This window comes from Oryza sativa, chromosome 2 (assembly GCF_034140825.1).
Source record: "Oryza sativa Japonica Group chromosome 2, ASM3414082v1".
Lineage (NCBI taxonomy): Eukaryota > Viridiplantae > Streptophyta > Magnoliopsida > Poales > Poaceae > Oryza > Oryza sativa.
In genome coordinates, this window is record NC_089036.1 from 1,252,103 (window position 1) to 1,269,664 (window position 17,562).

Genomic DNA, 17,562 nt, shown 5'->3' on the forward strand with positions numbered 1-17,562 from the left:
CAAGTTGTACATATATAAAGACTTTGCCTCTGTTTGATTTTGTATATATCCACTGAAATACTGCGTACATATATTTACTCCCCCAGCTAGAGTTCTGCTGACAAAGCAAGATAAACACTGTGATTTGAACGAGGAAAAACTTGCATCTCTGACGATGATGGTCGATATGATATTGACCTTGATTTTGAAAAAAAAAAGAGGGACTAAAATCAACACAAATAGTAAGAAATTGTGGCGGCGTGAGAAAAATGGTACTGTACCGTGCATGCAAGGCCAGTCTCCACTACCGAGTCTATAAATACAGCCCTAACCAAAATGGAACATAAGCAAACAGCAAGAACTGCAACTAGATCTTACCTGAATTAAAGAAGAAAAATCTGTAGAGTTGCAGAGGCATTGCAGGGTATCAGAGATGATGAGGAAGCAATACTCTTTCACTCTTTGCCTGATGCTCCTGCTTGTGGCTGCTCTGCTTTGCACCATGAACACCATCTCCGTCGAAGCAGGTAATTAGCCGCGTATGTTTGCATGCATGCTAATTTATCTGTGAACATTTCTCTATGTTTAAGCAATCATTTAGAAACTTCTGCACGTGTGTAATAAATATATTTTTTGTTATCCACGTAGGAAGGGGCGGTTACAATTCAGTGAATCCCGATGGTATATGAACCGCGAAAAACCCACAACTTAATTAAGCCTACACTTAGAGCATCTCCAATAGATGACTAAAATTAAACTCCCAAAAATCATGTATTGGGGACAGCCAAAAACATATTTAGCCTAAAATACACCCCCTTCTCCAAGAGAGGACTAAAATTTGGGAGCGCTTCTAGTTGCCCAATATTTGGTTCAGGTTGGTCCTGGTTTTGGAGGTGGCTAAATTTTGGGACCATGCTTAGGAGTCTGTTGGAGGGCTGATTTTCACCAAATTCCTAAAATTTATGTTTTAGTAACCTGTTTAGCATTCTCTTGGAGATGCCCTTAGATGTGTTTTCACTCCTAAATTTTCTACATTTTTACACCATATGTATATGGGAAGTTGTTTACAAATTTTGCATGTGTATACTTAAATAACCTTTTGTTGTCCATGCAGGAAGGAGCGGTTACAATTCAGTGAATCCCGATGGTATATGAACTACGAAAACCAAACTTAATTAAGCCTCTATTTAGATGTGTTTTCCCTCTGAAAATTTCCACATTTTTACACATGCATACATATGTTTTTAAGTTGTAGTTTAGACAATTTGCATGTATGTACTAAATATGTTTAATTGATGTTCTTGCAGGAAGGAGTGGGTACAATTCAGTGAATCCTGATGGTATGCACTGTAAAAAAAAAAGCCAAAAAGCCAACTTAATTAAGCCTCCACTTAGATGTGTTTTTGCTCTTAAATTTTCCACATTTTTACACCATATATACATATGTTTTTAAGTTGTTTAGAAATTTTACATATGTATTTATACTAATCGTGTTTAATTGTTGTTCCTGTAGGAAGGAGCGGCTACAATTCAGTCAATCCCGATGGTATGGGCTGAGGATGGCACGAAAACCCAACTATAGCTAGCCTTCACTTGATTAATATGCACATAAACTAAACTCAAAGTTATTTATGTGCATATCCCATTTTTCCGCCATAACACATAGGTTTTTAAATTGCTATAGATATTTTTCCATATGTATATTAAATATTTTTGTTGTCTTTGTAGGAAGGAGTGGTTACAATTCAGTCAATCCGAATGGTATGAACCGTATTTACGAAAACCCAATTCAATAAAGCCCCCTCTTTGATGTGTTTTTTTCCTCTAAAAATTCCCTAATACTTAACGTGAAATATAAAATGGTTTCTGAATTATTTTTGAAAATTTTGCATGTGTACAATGAATAATTTTAATTTGTTGTCCTTGTAGGGAGGGGTGGCTACAATTCGGTCAATCCCAATGGTATGAACCGAGGACGATGCAAATACCCAACTTGAGCTCGCACTTGCTGATTAACTTGTGCAGAAACTAAACTCAAATTTATCTTATTTTTGCATTTATTACAATTGACATATGGCCTGGTGATAATGCAGGAAGGAGTGGCTACAATTCTGTCCCTAGAAACGGCGGTGGAAGCCCATAGCTCTAACTGGGCCAATGAAGCAAGCAAAGCATTCATGATCCAGTCCACCAGCTAATATACAGCCCAAGTTTGGATGAATATATCTGTCTATGTATGCAGATATATACAGTGTATTCTAAATAAATACGTACGATCTAGTTGATCGGCGTTGCATGGTTTGAAAAATTATGTGTGGAATTTGTACAAGTATTGTATAATGTATTGGTCTACCGTGTACGTATGTAATTAAGCATCTTGCTTCTTTATTTCACTTGTTCCTAGGAGAGAGAGAAAGAGTCCATTTTAGTATTAAAAAAAACTCCCTTCGTCTGTCATATTACAAGTTATTTTAATTTTTTATATTCAAACTTAGTTAAGTTTAATCGAGTTTATAAAAAAATTAGCAATGTCTACAATAGCAAATTAGTTTATTAAAACCAATATTTAATATATTTTGATAATATGTTTATTCCGTGTTCAAAATGTTGCTATATTTTCATAGAAACTTGATAAAAACTTCGTCACTTCAGCAACAATGCGCCAATCGACGTGTGTATATGCATTTGGTCAGTTGACAGTTCACCTGAATCACCCCTCGCAATGCGAAGCTTTCTGCATTCACCAAACATGAGAGCTCAGTAAACAAAACAATGGCATATCTCAAACTTTAAAAAATTATAATGGCATGGTTCCAAATTACCCAATTAACTACTGAGGAGTACACTATAGATCTGAATGCTGCCTGCCAATCTCGACCGGAAAAATACTTAATCACACAGCAAATGGTTGGACATTGTATAAATCGATCAGCAGCAAGCAGTATACATTCAGAATTCCGGAGAGTAAGATCGATGTTCAGTAAATTCAGGCATCCCGGCAGATAGTGATCATCAGAACACATTCACCAATCAACCAAATCTCTTCTTTTCACCATAAATCGATCGATCAGATTGCGATGGTGAGGGTTGCCGCTGTTGCTGCTGCTAACTGGGTGCTAGAACAAATTCACGGCGCACCAGTAGAAGCATTGAGGCAATGCGATGAACACAGTGATGGAATCAATGCTTATAAATATTCAACTATAATTTGGTTAGTTAGTACCAGGATCTTACGTTTGATATGTGTTCCTTTTTAGCAATTTTTCTCTTTATGCAACATTCCTTTTTAGCAATTTTTCTCTCTATACACAAATCTCAATGTGATTCGATGATCACAAACCTCAAAGTTTCAGATATAATTACATTATAACTATAATGTAATTGCATTGTAACTACACGGTAAATACGATATAACTTATATAAAACTTGAATTCAACTCTGATTTGGTTACTTAGCACCGGAATCTTACGTTTGGTATGTGTGAAAATTTCTTTTTAGCATTTTTTTTCTCTTTATGCACATATCTCGATGTGATCCGATGATCACAAACCTTAAAGTTTTGGGGGCAAAAAGAACTTGCAAAAGTTCTCTCTCTATATATTGTCCAGTTCAGGTTCTATAGAGAGATCGATTATGCCAGCAACAACAATCAACGATATGCCCTGCGCTACGCATCCCCTGCATGCTGGCTGCTGCGCCCGTCGGTAACATTCTTGCAGATAGTGTACGCAATTTTTTTTATACCAAACTTTATTTCCTCTATATTAAAAATCAAATCAAACCATATATGGAGTAATTAAGAAATCAAATAAGTTCGCTGAGGATATGTGAGTAAAATGGTTGCAAATTGGAAGGAACAGTACAATATAGTGGCTCGAATTAATGGCGCCGACCGGAGTAATTAACTAACTAGCCGACGAAGGGGGTGCGCATGACGGGGCCGACGGCGTCGCCGGCGTTGAAGAAGACGCGGACGCGGTTGGCGTCGAAGCCCGGCGGCACGGTGGCGCCGTCGGGGATAACCTCGATGGAGACGTCGGGCCGGTCGCCGTTGATCTGCGTCACCGCCGCCGTCGCCGGCCACCCGACCACCTCCGGCCACGACGCCTTCTTCTCGCTGCTCATCCTCGATCTGCGCCCTTTCTACTTAATTTCTACCAGCAAGCTGCAGAGATAACTAGTTAATTAGTTGCATGCAAGTGTGTGCTCTTGTGCTATTGATTAAGCTGGTATATATAGGATCAGATCAGAGTTAAGCCGAGCATGGATGCATTTGCTGATTTTGCATTGGGCATGTCACCGTTGCCGGAGCAAGCTTTGGTTGTAACTCCTAATTTGATGATTTGCATCTGTCCTAGCTAGTGTACTATAGTTAGTACCACTAGCTTAATTAGTACGTAACAAACAATCAAACAGCCGGGTCAGTTGCATGGATATGTTCTGTTCTGAAGAGCATCATCGGAGCGGCTGCGCAGAAACCCCAAATTTTAGGCAAAATAATTTATTGACAAATATACCTATCAAAATCGCCCACACGTACGGGAGGTACCAGCCTGAAACGAACGTCGTTCCCAAAAGCATCGATCGCCAATATGTTCTTGGGCGACGGGGCTACCGATCGATCGAGATGGTGTGATACCGATGGACGATGATCGATATGGGTATGTAAACAACACAAGGTTAATTTCTAGCAATGCAGATGCAGATGGCTTTCGCATTTTCCAGTGGATATCCTATCCTCCTATGAACTATAAATGTTCCCCATCTCGTTACGCGTGATTAAAATTCGAGATATATTATAATTGGATCGCCGGATCATCAGCTAGCTAATTAGGTCAGCTAGAGAGGCCGGAGTTAACAACAAGAAGGAGCAATGGAGAAGAAGAAGGTGAGGTGGGCGGAGGTGCTGGGCGAGCTGGCGCCGCTGGCGGTGACGCAGATCAGCAACGACAGGCCGGACGTGGCGGTGGAGGTGCTCCTGCGGGACGCCGCCGCCGTCGTCTCGCCGGAGTTCAACCCCAAGCGCGTCCGTGTCTTCGTGGACAACAACTTCATCGTCGTCAAGGTCCCCGTCATCAGTTAATTAATTACTAATATACTCCCTCAGTATTTTAATGTATGACATCGTTGACTTTTCAATCAACGTTTGACCATTCGTTTTATTCAAAAATTTTATGCAAATATAAAAATATTTATGTCATACTTAAAAAACATTTGATGACGAATCAAGTCACAATAAAATAAATGATAATTACATAAAATTTTTGAATAAGACAAATGGTCAAACGTTGAAAAAAAATCAATGGCTTCATACATTTAAAATATGGAGGTAGTATGTATGATAAGGCACGTACGCCTGCCTTATGCTCCATTTGTACTGTATTTATGCGTATCTCAGACTCAGCATCGATCATCTCTCTGTGTGTGAAGCAAACAGCAACTCAAAATTAACATGCATGTATATCATGGAATAAATAAATCGGTACCGGAACATTGGTATCTTCAATAATTCAATTCGTCCTAGCTAGATAGCTAGTCAGGTTGCATTGCTAGTAGCAATGCTAGCCGCCTGCTGATGCATATTCTTGCATACTCCAGCTAATGCATCCAATTAATCCAATTAAGTCATGACCAATTTAATCAATCGAGATCGGCAGACATATATATGTAGATGCGGCAATTAAGCGGCATATCCTTGATCTGGACTGCTTGCTGATGGACGGTGGATGAAAGCAGGAGAGTATAGAACCATTTTCTCTTGAGACGTCAGAAACTGAATTTTATAGACATATTAATGGTAGGCTAATAATTCAAATATAATTAGTGCAAACACCACAGAATGATGTTATTTTACAAACAAAACATACATGACTATTTAAGCGAAAATCATATTTTAAACAAAGTAAAAATCTAGTTCACCGCGCTTGTACTCCCTCCGTCCCACTTAATAAGGCATACACATATTTTAAAATTTAAATCTTTAAATATTTAACCAACAATATTTTATAAATTAGATTTCTTTTATTAAAAATAGTATTTTGATTGGTATTTGAATTTACTTTAATATAATTATGATTTTGTTGCTACAAACATCATAGTATTTGAGAAATTCAAAGTCAAGTAGTTCTAAAGACCACACCTTAGTTTTTTTCGCGAACGCGCAAAGACCACACCTTAGTAAGTAGGATGGAAGTAGTATGCGTTAAGTAAAATCTACAGCATTTTCAAGTTCATAAAATCTCATACTTTACGGCCCTCCCTGGCATATTCAAAATCTTTTATGTGTGTTTTCATGAAAAATAGTCATGAGGATCATCGGTGATAGGTTCGGCAATGAGGTCTGAGGTGAGCCTCTCCGGGTGCCTATGTGACGGTGCCTAAGTGCCTATCTGATTTTGGTTGGAGGCCTTTGTCACAGATGATTTGATTGGGATGTTAAGTTATGTACTTGTAATATAACATCTATCTTATGTTTATCATCAGTGCATTACGTTCTATTATCTCTATCTCAAAATATTATATTTGGTTGTATTTTATTTAATACTAAATTGTTATATTTTGATATTGATGAGTATCTGGTCTTAACTGACAGAAACGCCACCACTCTCGCTTGTTCGCTTCCTCTGACCACGTCCGATCGCCGGCATTTCTAGTACTCACTAATTAACTTAAAGCATAAATATTAATCACCTCATCTTTACTTAGTACAAAACCAGCAAATATAAATCAGCTACTGATCATATCGTTTGATTAGCCCAACCAGTAATACGGGTACAACAAGGTAATAAAACAAGTTAGGAGAGCCAATAACAATTAACTGGGCGATGTAGGCAATGCAATTGACCTATATAAATAATGACCAAGCTAGCCATCTAGCCCACACATCATATCACTCCCTATCTAAGCTGATTAATCACCTGTTGGAATTAATGAATGGGTCTTAGCCCACTCGAAGATTAATTCTTTGGAAAATCACAAAAGCCCACCTCATGGGATGGCATGCATGTGGAGTTTAGTACCACCTTGCTTATTCTAGGAGAGGGGGACCTCCTTAAAAGGGAGGATGCCCTCCTAGCCACTTGAAGCATGTGTGGTGGAGAGAAGAGGGGAAACACACGCGCGCGCTCGCTCGCCTCGCCTGGCCTGGCGCAGTAGAGATCGTGCGGGCGCCCTGATCAAGCGACCTTTCTCTATATAAACCGACCCGCCGTCTTCACGCAATATATGCGAAAATCAATCTAGGGTTTGCCTTCTACTCTGTACTGCGCCGTCGCTCGTAGACTACTCCATCCCGCTCGCCGGCGTGCACCAGCGATCGGGAGAGCAGGTCTCCGGAACCTCTGCCTTTGACGTCCTGCACCGGGAGAAGGCGGCAATAAGGTTTTTGGGAAGCGCTTCGCGCGACTGCTCCCTGTTCGTTCGCGACGGCTCGCCTTCCTCTTCGCTCGCGTGTTTCGTGCCTTCGTAGACACCTGCGAAAAGTTTCGACCAAGCAGCCGGTCTTTTCGTCACCTCGGTACGTGTTCAATATGTTGCGCATATTTGATCTGTTCATGTTATTCTGCGTAGTTTACATGTGTAGATCTAATGATGCGTTCATGCTAGTTTTCATCTGTAATGTCATGACTTATTTATGGAATAAATTAAATCATTATATGCCCATAATCTCAACAATCCAAAAACCTTATTATAGGCACTGTGATTTTACTATGGCTGGTTTTGCCGATGCACTGAGGCCGGATAAATTCACCGGTGTGCATTTTAAGAGATGGCAGATCAGGGTCACTCTGTGGCTGACAGCTATGAAATGCTTCTGGGTGAGTACTGGCAAACCTGAAGGAGTTCTTACTGCTGAACAGCAGAAGCAATTCGAGGAAGCCACTACTCTCTTTGTGGGATGCATTCTTAGCGTTCTTGGCGATCGTCTGGTCGAGGTGTATATGCATATGACCGACGCTAAGGAGTTGTGGGATGCACTGAATACTAAATTCGGTGCTACTGATGCTAGCAATGATCTGTATATCATGGAGCAGTTTCATGACTACAAAATGGCTGACAACCGTTCTGTAGTCGAACAGGCTCATGAGATACAAACCATGGCTAAGGAACTCGAACTCCTTAAGTGTGTCTTACCCGACAAATTTGTGGCCGGGTGCATTATTGCAAAACTACCTCCATCTTGGAGGAGTTTCGGTACTGCACTCAAACACAAGAGACAGGAATACTCCGTTGAGGGGTTGATTGCGTCTCTTGATGTTGAGGAGAAAGCTCGGGAAAAAGATGCCGCGTCTAAGGGCGATGGTGGGCAGTCCAGTGCCAATGTTGTGCACAAGGCCCAGAACAAGAGCAAGGGGAAATACAAAGCTCAGCAGACCACCAACTTCAAGAAGCAGAAGAAGAACAACAACAATCCTAATCAGGATGAGAGGACTTGCTTTGTGTGTGGCCAAGTTGGTCATCTGGCTAGGAAGTGTCCACAACGCAAGGGGATGAAGGCACCTGCAGGGCAGACTTCTAAGTCTGCTAATGTGACCATTGGCAACACTGGAGATGGAAGCGGGTATGGTAATTTACCTACTGTTTTTTCAGTTAATCAATCTACTAATTGGTGGGTTGATACTGGGGCCAATGTACATGTTTGTGCTGACATCTCATTGTTTTCTTCTTATCAGGTCGCACGGGGTTCCACCGTCCTAATGGGGAATGGGTCACATGCTTCTGTTCATGGTGTTGGCACGGTAGATCTGAAGTTTACTTCGGGAAAGATCGTGCAGCTGAAGAACGTGCAGCATGTCCCTTCTATCGACAGGAATCTTGTTAGTGGCTCCCGTCTGACTAGAGACGGATTTAAGTTGGTTTTTGAGTCTAATAAAGTAGTCGTGTCTAAACATGGATATTTTATTGGTAAAGGTTATGAGTGCGGAGGCCTGTTCCGTTTTTCCCTTTCTGATTTCTGCAATAAGTCTGTGAACCATATTTGTGGCAGTGTGGATGATGAGGCTAATGTTTGGCATTCACGTTTATGTCATATTAATTTTGGCTTGATGTCTCGGCTTTCCAGCATGTGTTTAATTCCTAAGTTTTCCATTGTCAAAGGTTCTAAGTGCCATAGTTGTGTGCAATCGAAGCAACCTCGCAAGCCTCACAAGGCTGCCGAGGAGAGAAACTTGGCACCACTAGAACTCCTACATTCAGATCTTTGTGAAATGAATGGGGTGTTGACGAAGGGTGGAAAACGATATTTCATGACATTGATTGATGATGCTACTAGATTTTGCTATGTGTACTTGTTGAAAACGAAAGACGAGGCTCTAGACTATTTTAAAATTTATAAGGCAGAGGTTGAAAATCAACTTGACAGAAAGATAAAAAGGCTTAGGTCTGATCGTGGTGGAGAGTTTTTCTCGAACGAGTTTGACTTATTCTGTGAGGAACATGGCATCATACATGAGAGGACGCCTCCCTATTCTCCCGAGTCTAATGGGATTGCTGAAAGGAAGAACCGCACACTGACTGACTTGGTGAATGCCATGTTGGACACCGCGGGACTGCCTAAGGCATGGTGGGGGGAGGCATTGTTGACCTCAAATCATGTGTTAAACAGAGTTCCTAACAGAAATAAGGACAAAACACCATATGAGATATGGATTGGTAGAAAACCATCACTTTCTTATTTGCGCACATGGGGGTGCTTGGCGAAAGTCAATGTACCAATAACGAAGAAGCGCAAACTTGGACCTAAGACTGTGGACTGTGTTTTTCTGGGATATGCTCATCATAGCATTGCCTATAGATTTTTAATAGTTAAATCCGAGGTACCGGACATGCATGTTGGTACAATTATGGAGTCTCGTGATGCTACCTTCTTTGAGAGCTTTTTCCCAATGAAGGATACACATAGTGGTTCGAACCAACCCTCTGAAATAATTCCCAGTTCAATCACACCACCAGAACAAACTGAACATACACATGAACTTGTCTCTGAGGAGGATGTCAGTGAAGCTCCTCGAAGGAGTAAGAGACAAAGGACGGCTAAGTCTTTTGGTGATGATTTCACTGTGTACCTCGTGGATGACACTCCTAAGTCAATTTCAGAAGCATATGCATCTCCTGATGCAGACTACTGGAAGGAGGCTGTCCGTAGTGAAATGGATTCCATTATCGCTAACGGGACTTGGGAGGTGACAGAGCGACCCTATGGGTGTAAACCTGTGGGGTGCAAGTGGGTGTTCAAGAAGAAGCTTAGGCCTGACGGTACTATTGAAAAGTACAAGGCTCGGCTTGTTGCTAAGGGCTATACTCAGAAAGAAGGCGAAGATTTCTTTGACACTTACTCACCTGTTGCTAGATTGACCACAATTCGTGTGCTACTTTCCCTAGCAGCCTCACATGGTCTTCTCGTTCATCAAATGGACGTTAAGACAGCTTTTCTTAATGGAGAGCTGGATGAGGAGATCTATATGGATCAACCTGATGGGTTTGTACTTGAAGGTCAAGAAGGCAAAGTGTGCAAATTGTTGAAGTCTTTGTATGGTCTGAAACAAGCTCCTAAGCAATGGCATGAGAAATTTGACAAAACATTGACATCTGCAGGCTTTGCAGTCAATGAGGCAGATAAATGTGTGTACTATCGCCATGGTGGGGGTGAGGGAGTTATTTTGTGCTTGTATGTTGACGACATACTGATATTTGGGACAAACATTGAGGTGATAAATGAGGTTAAATCATTCTTGTCTCAAAATTTTGATATGAAAGATTTGGGAGTAGCTGATGTTATTTTAAACATTAAGCTAATTAGAGGTGAGAATGGGATTACACTCTTGCAGTCTCATTATGTGGAGAAGATCTTGAATCGCTTTGGCTACATTGATAGTAAGCCTTCTCCAACACCTTATGATCCTAGCTTGTCGCTTCGCAAGAACAAGAGAATTGCTAGGAATCAACTGGAATACTCCCAAATCATTGGCTCGTTGATGTACCTGGCTAGTGCAACTAGGCCTGATATCTCCTTTGCTGTGAGCAAGTTGAGCCGATTTACCTCTAATCCGGGAGATGATCACTGGCGTGCGCTTGAGCGAGTAATGCGCTATCTGAAAGGTACTGTGGAATTGGGGCTTCACTATACTGGGTATCCTGCGGTACTGGAGGGTTATAGTGATTCTAACTGGATCTCTGATGTGGATGAGATCAAAGCCACTAGTGGATATGTTTTCACACTGGGTGGTGGTGCTGTTTCATGGAGGTCTTGCAAACAGACAATTTTGACGAGGTCAACCATGGAAGCAGAGCTATCGGCACTGGATACTGCTACTGTTGAGGCAGAATGGTTGCGTGATCTATTAATGGATCTGCCTGTTGTTGAAAAACCGGTGCCGGCTATCCTTATGAACTGTGACAATCAAACGGTAATTGTCAAAGTGAATAGTTCTAAGGATAATATGAAATCGTCTAGACATGTGAAAAGACGATTGAAGTCTGTCAGGAAATTAAGAAACTCCGGAGTTATAACGTTGGATTACATCCAAACAGCGAGAAACCTGGCAGATCCCTTCACGAAGGGACTATCACGAAATGTGATAGACAATGCATCGAAGGAGATGGGTTTGAGACCCATGTGAGTTATACTATGGTGGTAACCCAGTCTATGTGATCGGAGATCCCGTGAATTAGATCCTGGGAAGAACAAACCATTAATAAACTAGAGGAGAGTACCAATATATATACCCTCTCTAAGTGAAGATGCATATACTCTCGTGAGCTGCAAGGCAGGTTGGCTATGCCTTAATGAGTTCTGTTGGCTTTAATTAGCAAAGATGTTGTCCTGCAGAGCATTCTTGAAGGAACTCACCTTTGTGAGCTTGACTGTTGGTCGCAGTCCATGAAGATTTTGGGTGAATCTTCTAGGAAGCTTACTAAAGACCTAGGAGTATGACTTATACGCTCCACCCGAGGGGTAGTCTACAGACGGTCTAGTACCAGATAAGACTTTGAGTGAAACTTGCTTGCACAAGACTTGCAATTCAAGGCGTAGTCCATTGTTCAAGTTGTGAGTAAGTGTAGCTTGGAGTTCTAGGTGGATGTTCAACCTTAATTGGTCTCCATCGAACCGCTGGTATATAAACAGTACATTGGAAAAGGCAAATCTCAGTGGGATTTTGAGATTTGGTGGGGGATTGTTGGAATTAATGAATGGGTCTTAGCCCACTCGAAGATTAATTCTTTGGAAAATCACAAAAGCCCACCTCATGGGATGGCATGCATGTGGAGTTTAGTACCACCTTGCTTATTCTAGGAGAGGGGGACCTCCTTAAAAGGGAGGATGCCCTCCTAGCCACTTGAAGCATGTGTGGTGGAGAGAAGAGGGGAAACACACGCGCGCGCTCGCTCGCCTCGCCTCGCCTGGCCTGGGCAGGGCAGGCGGCGCGCGTGCACGACGTACGCGTCGAATGGTCCGAAAAATTGGCTCCTCACCCTTGCGCAGATGCAGCCTCTTTTTGCAGTTTTGTTTTGCTGCAAATTCGGATTCGTTTTTGTTTTGGAAACGTTCCGAAAAATCCGATGCGTGCAAACGGCGTGGAGTCCGGATAAGTTACGCGCGACTTATCCGGTTCGGTTACGCGCAGTAGAGATCGTGCGGGCGCCCTGATCAAGCGACCTTTCTCTATATAAACCGACCCGCCGTCTTCACGCAATATATGCGAAAATCAATCTAGGGTTTGCCTTCTACTCTGTACTGCGCCGTCGCTCGTAGACTACTCCATCCCGCTCGCCGGCGTGCACCAGCGATCGGGAGAGCAGGTCTCCGGAACCTCTGCCTTTGACGTCCTGCACCGGGAGAAGGCGGCAATAAGGTTTTTGGGAAGCGCTTCGCGCGACTGCTCCCTGTTCGTTCGCGACGGCTCGCCTTCCTCTTCGCTCGCGTGTTTCGTGCCTTCGTAGACACCTGCGAAAAGTTTCGACCAAGCAGCCGGTCTTTTCGTCACCTCGGTACGTGTTCAATATGTTGCGCATATTTGATCTGTTCATGTTATTCTGCGTAGTTTACATGTGTAGATCTAATGATGCGTTCATGCTAGTTTTCATCTGTAATGTCATGACTTATTTATGGAATAAATTAAATCATTATATGCCCATAATCTCAACATCACCTAATTAAACACACTGATAGCTATTTTAGTTTAGTGTTTCCGATCATCCTCTGAGGGAGAGAGAGAGAGATGGGGAGGGCGGCGGCGGCCGGCGACGGGGATAGTCTGAAGACGGCGTGGCCGGAGTTGGTGGGGTGGGTGGAGCTGAACGCGGCGTTCCAGATCAACCGCGACAGGCCGGACGTCCACGTGGCCTTCTACATGGTGGGCACCCAGTTGCCGACGGACCACGACGACCTCCGCGTCATCATCGTCTCCGACGCCGGCACCGTCGTCGTCAGGACACCCGTCGTCGGCTAATAAGCTTTCTAGCTAGCCACGCCGGCTAGCCGTCTAGTACTGAAATAATTAATTACACATAAGATAAAAGAAAAAAAATCAATTCTAGGGTCTCTGAACACGCACGAGTCCAGATTCATAATTAGTATTGAGTTTTTTGTAGCACGAGGTGTTGTGCTGTGTAGCTGTGCGCACGCTTGTATCCGTCTGTATCTGTGTATGGCTGCATGTTTACACGCGTGCAGTAGTTCTGGTCGATTGGTCAATACGTGCTATATATGTTCCTTTTATTTTTGTGAGCGAGATATTTCACTTAAAAAAAATTATGAACGAGATATGAGAGTACATTTAGGACACATTATTCATCGTATCTTACTCAACACGTATGTGTAATTCTCGATTATACCTCTTGGATGGTCAGGAATAAAAAGATCCAGAATTTAGCAAAGGGCATATCCCTCCATTTCCATTAAAGAAATGTAGGATTTCTACGCAGAGTAGAGTGTTGAACCAGGAGGGGGGACGACCGCCCAGGTACTCATTGCTCACAGGTAACGAATTGAAGTGCAAGAAAACATAAGATGAGAAGCAAAACGACCGGGATGCATGTTGCATGCTTATTTCGAGTGTGCCGATTGTTGTACAGGAACGAACGTACGTATTGTAAGTCACCGATTGGTGACTTGGTACGTAGTGAGACTTGTTAATTTACACCCTTATTAAGTTCTTATGTAATTGATACTAGTGATTTTTTTTAATATATCATTTATCTTATCTAATTTTTTTCTAGATATAAAAAGACTTAAGCCATGTTTAAAGAACATTTGATGATAAATCAAAATAAATAAAATAAATGATAATTGCATGATTATTCTGATAAGACAAACAGTCAAACGTATCTTAAAAAAATTAACAACATTATATATTAAAAAAGATGGAATATAATGTAATTCTCTCTCTATATATATCTTTGGTTTACACGGAATAGCTAGAGAATGGAGTATATGCTCGTCAATGGAAGTTTAATTACCCAGCCTAGCTAGTAACAACGGCTGGATATATAATTATCACAACATTTATTAAACAATCGAATCACTATAATAAAATAGCGGTATGTGTGTAGGAGAAGATGTCGTTAGTTCCGGCACTCATCGAGGGCGGCATACGCGATATATATGTATTAACCATAGTAATCATCAAATGATTAACATCGATCTAGCCAACGTCCACATACACTTAGTAAGCATGCTCTATGTTATGATCAGTAAATTAATTAATTAATGATCAATGCAAGAGGTGTACGTGCTATATATAAGTTCGAGCGAGAGACACTAGATATATTGATCATTTGACTCAACCAATCTCAGTTGATTTGGGTACAAACTGAATTAAGCTAGAGAATGGGCAGAGACATGCCGGCCGCCGGCGGCGATCCTCAGGTGGCGGCGGCGGAGCAGCTGCGGCGGCTGAAGTCGTCGTGGCCGGAGTTGGTGGGGTGGCCGGAGTTCTACGCGGCGCTGAAGATCATCGACGAGAGGCCGGACGTGACGGTGTACATGTTCCGCGACGGCGACGACCTGCCGCCGCCGGAGCACGACCCCGCCCGCGTCGCCATCTTCGTCGACGGCGACATCCGCGTCTCCCGGACTCCCGTCGTCGGCTAGCTATATATGCCCATCACCCATGCTTGGCTGCGCAATATATATATTCTCTCCGTTTCAAAATGTTTGACACCGTTGACTCGTTAGTACGTGTTTGACCATTCGTCTTATTCAAAAAATTTAAGTAATTATTTATTATTTTCATATCATTTGATTCATTGTTAAATATACTTTCATGAACACATATAGTTTTACATATTTCACAAAGTTTTTTTGAATAAGACGAATGGTCAAACATGTGCTAAAAAGTCAACGGTGTCAAACATTTTGAAACGGAGGGAGTACATTTTAAAAGCTTTTTACCATTCTTAAGTACGTGATGGTATCTCGATTGATGCCTTGTGATACTGGCCACGTGTTAAATAGATGTAAGAGGAGGTACTAATGTGCAAGGGTAAAAATAATACCTACCCTACTCCTCTGATGGTACCCTCTCTGGTTTACGATACTTCCTTAAGGCTTGTAAAAATCTTCTAAACTATAAGCTTGTTGTATTTTCTGGACACAAAGCCTCAGCATACGGAGCTTTTTTACGGACCTTGAGAAGGTACCAGATATGAAGAGGTACCAACTAAATCAGACCATTCATCTTGCAAGGGTAGGATCGAGCTTAAAAAATAAGCGGGCTTTGTCTACAGCTTTTTTGTTCTCACTGGATCTTTCAAAGTGTCGCACTTCGTCACAGCAGCGTACGTGAAGAGAGCTCGCACCGGCCATCACGGTGATAACGGCACCGTCAGATCACCTCGCTTGCAGTGGCGCGGTAGCAGCTTTCCTCCATCGCTGGCCATCGTTCCTCCCTGGATATCCGTGATGCCGAGTGTGTCGGACGCCGCCATGCTGATCCAAGTCGAAGGAGGTTGACGGAGGGAAAAAGCATAGCTTAGGCACCTGGAAGGATGCCAACTGGGAGGAGCGGTGATGCTAATCTAGCATGACGAAGTTCGACAGCGGGGACTAGCGACAGTGAGATCAAATTACAATGGAAACGCGCCGCTCATAATCCCCTTCCATCGCAACCTCGTGCCACAGCTGTTCACTGTCGTCTCCATGCCGCCGTCGCATCCAAGGCACCGTTGTGCCGCCGTCGGATCCACCTCACCACGGCCACCATCTCATCGATCCCGTCGTGGCCACCGTCGCATCCACCCCGCTGCCACTGCTTCCGTCGTATCCATGGTGTTCTCTCTCGTCCTGCCTGTGATGCCGCGTGCAGGGAGAAGAAAGAGATGCGTGCGATGAGGAAGAGAACGCGAAAAAGACAAAAATACCCTCCCACCTATATACCGCATCGATCAATCTTGCACTACCACGTGGTACGAGGCTGTATCAGCCGTTTGGTGGGGCTAGATGGATGGCCAAGATTCGGTATCGCGCAGGCTCAAGGACACTAAAAATCTCCCATAATTTTATTTTTTTTAAAAAAAAACACATCCAAAAGGGGTTCGGAGATTAAAACTCCGAACGCCGTTGAGCCGACCTGCCTTCAGCTAGGTGCTCGTGCTAACCAGATGCGCGCGGGGGGTCATCGATTTGTCCACAAGCACGTCAAGGGGGTTCGGAAACTAAAACTCCGAACCCACTAGCTCTGATTTCTCCTGTTTTGTGTTTAATTAATTCTACTCATCATGTACCTATGCCAAATTGCTAAACTGTCAAAAAGGATTAAAAAAAATTGCCTGGATACTATCTCTCTCGATCACATCGAACAAGAAAAAACACAATGGATACATATGCATTGTCTCCTCATCGACGAGTTAATTAATCCCGGTGTTGTGATGCCATGCCATCTGCATGTACGTATATAAAGCACACCTACGACCTTATTACAAGCTTAATTGAGAATCAGGCTGTAACATATATACATCGCGATCGAGAGGATCGAGGATGGGGAGAGCGGCGGCGGCAGTGGGCGGCGGCGAGATAGTGAGCATAAAGACGGCGTGGCCGGAGGTGGTGGGGTGGGATGGCATGTCGGCGGTGATGAAGATCCACCGCGACCGGGCGGACGTGCGGGTGGAGGTGCACACCGTCGGCGAGAGCGTCCCGCCGGGGTTCGACGGCGAGCGCGTCCTCGTCTTCCTCAACGACGACAACGCCGCCACCGTCGCCCAGACGCCAGTCGTCGGCTAGCTAGCCCCCCATCGGACTACTGGATCGGATCAGACTCGCTAGCTATATACTCCGTCCCTTACAGGTTACAAGACGTCAGTCAGAGTCAAACTGTTTTAAATTTATCTAAATTTATAAAAAAATATAGTATTTTTATAATACTAAATTAGTTTAATCAAATCAATAATTGAATACATATTCATAATAAATTTATCTTGGGTTGATAATGTTACTATTTTTTTTCTACAAACTTGGTTAAACTTAAAATAATTTGACTTTATTTAAAGTTAAAACGTCTTATAACCTGTAACGGAGGGAGTAGCTTATTATCCTCAATAATACTTACTACTGATAAATAAAGAATTAATTAGTGGTCTTATGAC

General features: G+C 42.7%; 1 protein-coding gene and 1 long non-coding RNA gene across 2 annotated transcripts; both read left to right on the plus strand.

Moving 5' to 3' along the window:
• Positions 1-328: 328 nt before the first annotated feature.
• LOC9269709 (pH-response regulator protein palI/RIM9) lies at positions 329-2,342 on the plus strand. Its single transcript, XM_015769383.3, has 7 exons — positions 329-506; positions 1,094-1,126; positions 1,287-1,319; positions 1,493-1,525; positions 1,708-1,740; positions 1,909-1,941; positions 2,073-2,342. Exons 1-7 carry the CDS (start codon positions 413-415, stop codon positions 2,120-2,122), a joined length of 309 nt encoding a protein of 102 aa, XP_015624869.1. The 5' UTR covers positions 329-412; the 3' UTR covers positions 2,123-2,342.
• Positions 2,343-8,395: 6,053 nt separating this feature from the next.
• LOC136355060 (uncharacterized) lies at positions 8,396-9,007 on the plus strand. Its single transcript, XR_010739115.1, has 2 exons — positions 8,396-8,539; positions 8,652-9,007. It is a non-coding gene; the product is annotated as an uncharacterized lncRNA (long non-coding RNA).
• The last annotated feature ends 8,555 nt before the right edge of the window (positions 9,008-17,562 follow it).